Genomic DNA, 6,089 nt, shown 5'->3' with positions numbered 1-6,089 from the left:
ATGAAATTAGAATTGATTTAAATGTACAATATGTGATACATAATTATTTTTTTATTCAACACACATATATTATTATATATTTTAGATATATTCTTTTCTTCGTGAAAAATCTCGTATTTTACAAACTTTGATACACAGTTTTTAATATGTATTTTATATATATACAGTAATTCTCTTTCATATTGTATAACTCACATAATTAATTTTTTATTAGGCACCAGTTTTATTTTGATGTTAAATTTGTTAACATCTTCTTTTAATACTCTTTATCCTATGAGCAAATAAAAATTTGTAAAATCTTTACATATATTATAAATCATCTTCAACAATAAACACAAATCTTCACTTGACTTGACTAAGCATATACGACATTTAGATTCGAATTAATGTCAACACGTTCATATATGATTTGTTCAATCAATATGTTCAATATTACTAGTACTTTCTGACGGTTCATTCTCTTCAACATTTTTCTTGATCAATTTCCATTCAGCAGCAGCATCCAAAGCAGTGGATGCCAATGTTCTAATTTTGTCATTTTGCACGTTATCATTTTTACTTAGTGCCATCAGTATTTCCATTACATCTGTTTCGATAAGTTTCGCAGCAACGTCTTTCGTGCTTTGTATCATGTTGAGCACAATTATGACACCCCTATGTTGTATATCGCAATTTGGATTAGCGAGTAAGAAGCGTAGAGAGTCCAGCCAACTTTGCGAATCAAAGATCTTCTCGCAAACCTTTTTGCTAGATGATGTCAGCATTGCCAGGGCTCCAGCTGCTGCAATACTGGTATCTTGATCTTCCTCTTCACACAGAATCACGAGATATTTGACTCTATCGTTTTCCTGTTCGTAATATTGGATTGTGTCTTCGCACATCACCAAATTATTTATAACTTGCGTGGAAGCGCGTCTCAGCATGTCGTGATCCTCGTACATATAGGACTCGATCTTCTGGAATCCTCCCTCCTTCAGTATACGTTTCCGCACACTGTCATTGATACCAGCTAAATTGCACAGAGCCATTAGACTTTCGAAGTTCTCGAGAGCGGAACACTCTGGATTCAGGAGATTTATGAATGGTCGTACGACCTCCATTATTCTCTGACCGGGAAACGCGACCTCAGGATTTATCGTGATTCCCAAACGAGCCAGAGCTTGCGAAGCTTGCTTCTTTCCTTTGTCTGTATTATCCAATGCTAAAGGTAATAATGCCTTTGCAGCACCCTGTTGAACGATTATTCCTCTCACTTCCTGTTGACTGCATATTGCATTAAAAACACGCGCTATCAACTCCCTGCAATTCTGGCTGTCCGTTTTAGCAAGGCTGACTAGAGCGCTGGTTACACCAGCCTTGGTTAACAAACACAATCTCTTATTCACAAAGTCGACGTCATCTAATTCGTGTTCCTCGGGAATATGTTGTTTTGCGAATTTTGCTAACTCGATCATTTCGGGTATGAGCTCTTGTTTGTCGTAAGCATTGCACAAGTTCACCAATGTTGTGATCACGCCATAGAGAACCGACTGATCACCTGTATTAGCAACTTCGATCATAGCTTGAATGGCTTGTTGATCTTCTATTAATATCTCCTTGACTTCGGCGTCGAAAGTAAGATACGATAGACCTTCTATAGCCCATTTCCTCATATCCTTCTGCTTCTTGGGATTGATCAAGAATCGTCTGCAGGCTTCGGCTAATTTTTTCGTTGATCCCTCCGCAAATGGCCTAATAGTCGCATCTGTGCCTCCCGAACTTCCCAACTTGCACAATCCCACTAATGCTCGAACGCGGATTGAGTCATCCTTAGACTGATACAGCTTCTTCAATATATTTACACCTTGATTTATGATCGCGGTGGCTTTGTCTTTTTTGGATGCGACGGCAACGATACATTCGCAAGCGACTTTCTGTTGCAATATATCATCTGTCCCTGCCATAACGAGGATCATTTCCAGAATTCCTTCTTTAGCCACAATTGCATTTCCAACATCTAATGGACCCAGTAATAAAGTCGTTATTGAAACTACTACGCGAACCTGTAAAAAAATCGGTAAATAATCCATGAATGTTTGCACAAGATGTTACGCAAGAATACACATTTTTTTTAGAAATATCGAGATAGCTATCATTTTTGAGTACTTAACGATTAAAGACAGAAAATCTCTTTGATAATCTAATTGTAAGTTTTAGTACATGTGACAGTGATATGTATCAATAAAATTAAAATATAATTTGTTAAGAGTAATAACAAATGTTTCATGAGTCTACATACATTCTAATTTAAATTTCAAAAAATTTACAGAATACATAAAATGTCACAAAATGCATACCTTGGATTCTATATCAGGTGTAAGTAATTTATCTTTAATAAATTCTTCAATAGCATTTCTAAATCGATCTTTAGCAGCGTCATAATACATGTTCTCGTATATTCTAGCCAAGCATACACTGGTTATAGTTCGTGTGGAAGATGTAACGTCCATCGAGGATTCATATTTGTATTCCTCCATTTCACTAGCCACTTCCATCAATCTTTGCAAACCACGAAGTTCGACTAATCGTTCGGCCCAGTCTAATGCAGTATAATGAATATTACGCATAATAAGTTCTATTATTGCATCTCTCGCAAGACCTGTTAGACTTCTATTTGTTATGCTGTATAATAGGCATGATAGAATTGTATCTATTTCTTTCTTATGCGCTTCGCACAAAGTCTTGTCAGGTCTTGAATCAGGTTTATTGTCCATACCACTATAAGTGTTCAATATAGTCTGAAAAGAATATAAGATAAATTTTCATTCATATACACATAGGAATGCCTTAACACATGAAATCATATATGAAAAATACTTCAATACATGCATAAATTCATATGTTAAGACATTCCTGTCTCTGTATATGTAATAATAAATATTTAATTAGTATAAACACCTGTAAACAGTACTGAGACACATAAATGTTTAATTAGTATAATCACCTGTAAACAGTATTGAGACACATTAACTCTCTCTGCAAGTTTACTGTTCGTCATTTCCAATAACCAAGGCAAACCGATATCTTTTACAATAGACTCAGTTCGACTAGTATTATTTTTACATAATTCGGCTATAATCCGGATCGCATTGCAAATTACTTCCTCGTTCTTTTCAACTTTTATATATTTCATTATTTTAGATATAACTTCTTGTTTAAAAATTTCTTCTGCACCAGCCCTCTCACGTGCAAGCACAAGTAGATTATTCATAGCAGTTTCACGTTTCTCTTTATCCATGCTCATGTCAAAAGCTAGATCCAGCATTTGTGTTACCTAATAAAATAAAATATAGACAAATTATATTTATATATAACATAATTTTTTCCCCATACAATATATATATATATATTATATTATATTACATATATGAGTTAAGCTTTCTATTAATTTTATTGCTTTTTAGAACTAATAGAAAACTTAAATTATCTATATAACTAAATTAAAATTCTTACTAATTCAATAAAACATGTTACAATTCTATTCTAATTAATATTAATTGAATAAAATTAAGTAAGTCAAAATATAATAATTTCTTAATAATCATATATATTTACTTTAGAGGTAACACGTGACATTTTCTTAAGTCGTTCTTGTACAACTTCATGTAAACGTGCTGCTATAGGCTGAATAGCTTTATTATTAGGGTCAGATAAAATAATATTTTTCGCATCTCGATATGCTTCCTCAAATCTCTCCAATGCTTCAAGTGCCTGACATCTACGAAATAAGGCCTTGGGATCATTAGCACATATTTTCAATGCGTTATCACAGTCCTTGATTACGTTTTGATAATCATGTAATTTTAAATAAGCAGCAGCTCGATTTTTATAGTATATCGCTTTCTCAGCATTATCTTCTTTTACTAATTTCAGTGCATTTGTATAGCAATCTAAAGCCTCTGACCAGTTGCCTTTGTTAAACTCCTCATTACCTTTCTCCTTGCACTCTTGTGCTGTTAAATCTGATTTTGTCATGATGTAATATCTCTATAATATAAAACATATATTGCATTAAGTATTTGAATATAAAAAGATTTTCTTATATATCTATAATAAGATAGTATATAATTATGTATTGTTTTGATTTTGAAAAATATATATAAAAGAGATGTATACGAAATGTTAGTAGAGCAAAATATAATTAAATAATAATAGCAAATATAAAAATAACAATAACATTTCTAGAGTAACAGTGAAAAATCTGTACACATAAATTATCACATCAAATACTGCAATAATCTTTGTTATAAGAAGTTCATATTTTTTTGTTAAGAAGCAACAAATACACAAAACTGAAATCATGGAAATTAAAATATTTTACCTTTCGTAAAACAGAATTTAGGAAGAACGAATTTCTAAGTGTAAAGCAGTGTGTGATTCACTTTTCTCCAAATTTTATCACTGAGATGATTGAAGTATAACTTCGCAATTCGGCTCACAAGCTCAGAATGACAGATTAGGGTTTACGCTGATATTATATATAGGCGTTGTAGAACTATCCAGACGCCGTGACACATTCGAGAAAGTTTATTTTCGGCGAAATGTCTTCTATATATAAGTGGGAGAGTATTAGGTTAAAGATAGACAGAATGACGCTTCCAATCTGCTGGCGTAATTTAATTATATTACCGATCGAAAATTCGAGATCGACGTCAACTTATAGCGATACATATTTCTATATTTTTCGTAATATTTTATATCTGTCGTCTCTCTAATATGTTTACATGATGTTTACAAAAATATTTATAACCAATCTAAAATAATACTACTTGTTGCACCTTTAAATCAAGTGCAACAAGTGCAGGTAAAACGAGCAGAATCCAATTGCGCGCCGCGATTGGCTGTCTCGATGTTATCGATATATCGATATATCGATAGTGTGCAAATTGCGATTCTCGAACGGATCTGTAAACGGATCGTAAATGAAACACGGAACGCGCGCGAGTCGGTCGTGTTTCTCGTCGTTCGCGTAAAAAAATTCATTTTAAAGAATAATTCGCGACAAAATTTAGTACAGAATCTCAGGTTTTCTAACTTTTCGTATCGTGTAATACAGAAAATGCATCGAAAGAAGTAAATTCGCTCTCGATGCATGCACAAAGTCGATCGCAGATACGTATTATCAGGATGTACAGATATGTATATACATATATTAGAATATGTCGCATATAAAATTATAAATAGAATTCTGTCTCGAATTTTGTCGCGTATCGTCCGAGATGAGCTTTAAAAAGTGAATTCGCGAAAAAAGTGCGCGAAAAAAAATCGCGAATATTTCGTAAAGTATCGGACTGTTCATGTTAAACGTATATAAAATTGTATGTGTGTAATATTGCGATTTCGGTATTTGCATGTCGTGCGCTCAAAATCAGTTAAAATTCTCGTCGCATTTAATTCGTATATTTCCTCGTCGAATAAGTGCGTTAAAAGGGCAATTAACGTGCGATTATCGCCAGATATATGTATATATATATATAGGTATGTATATATATATGTATTATATATATATAATAAAAATAAGCAGATATTACGTTTTTATTAAATGACTAATTATAATATTTAATAATATATACATATATAATTATATATGAATTTTTGTTTTATAATTGTACACGATTTTATTATTATTATATTTTTCTTATTATTTATATTATTATTTTTATAATAATAATTATTAAACAGATAATAATCCTTAATAATTATATATTAATAATTATATATTAATAATAATTATTAATATATAATTATAATAATAATTATTATTACTTGTTCTATAAAAAAATTAAAGCTTTCAACATTGATATTAAATTTTTATTAAAAATAGAACTGCTCGATCTGTTATTATTATAAAATATTAAAATATATTAAATAATATATAATATTATACTTTCTCTAAAATAAATAAGATTTTTAAAATATTTATTTATAACTATTAAAATTGTCACACAAAAAGTGATTTAATATTGAAATATAAAGTTAAATATTAATTAATATAAAAAATGTATATTGCTGCGTTATTTTAATATATAATTAATTTTAATTATCGACGA

At 31.1% G+C, this 6,089-nt stretch overlaps 1 protein-coding gene across 2 annotated transcripts; it reads right to left on the bottom strand.

Annotated features, from left to right (window-relative positions):
• Positions 1 to 33: 33 nt before the first annotated feature.
• Positions 34 to 4,827, bottom strand: unc-45 (unc-45 myosin chaperone). Of its 2 annotated transcripts, none has more exons than XM_029299695.2 (6): positions 4,669 to 4,827; positions 4,361 to 4,587; positions 3,595 to 4,026; positions 2,984 to 3,313; positions 2,337 to 2,777; positions 34 to 2,042 (listed from the first exon to the last, which is right to left on the bottom strand). In XM_029299695.2, exons 3-6 carry the CDS (start codon positions 4,012 to 4,014, stop codon positions 414 to 416), a joined length of 2,820 nt encoding a protein of 939 aa, XP_029155528.1. In that variant the 5' UTR covers positions 4,015 to 4,026; positions 4,361 to 4,587; positions 4,669 to 4,827; the 3' UTR covers positions 34 to 413. The 2 variants fall into 2 exon arrangements, with proteins under 2 accessions (XP_029155528.1, XP_029155529.1); XM_029299696.2 differs by having other exon boundaries at positions 4,361 to 4,584.
• Positions 4,828 to 6,089: the final 1,262 nt, after the last annotated feature.

Source organism: Nylanderia fulva, unplaced genomic scaffold (assembly GCF_048542155.1).
Source record: "Nylanderia fulva isolate GAGA-0341 unplaced genomic scaffold, ASM4854215v1 Scaffold1, whole genome shotgun sequence".
In the NCBI taxonomy this organism is placed as follows: domain Eukaryota; kingdom Metazoa; phylum Arthropoda; class Insecta; order Hymenoptera; family Formicidae; genus Nylanderia; species Nylanderia fulva.
The sequence above is the reverse complement of the archived record's forward strand: the minus strand, read 5'-3'. Positions and strand labels throughout refer to the sequence as shown.

Coding starts and splice junctions, on each gene's coding strand:
- unc-45 (XM_029299695.2), bottom strand. CDS start 4,014: ATGACAAAATCAGATTTAACAGCACAAGAGTGCAAGGAGAAAGGTAAT. Junction 2,778..2,983: donor TGTCTCAATACTGTTTACAG/GTGATTATACTA, acceptor TATTCTTTTCAG/ACTATATTGAACACTTATAG. Junction 2,043..2,336: donor CACCTGATATAGAATCCAAG/GTATGCATTTTG, acceptor ATTTTTTTACAG/GTTCGCGTAGTAGTTTCAAT.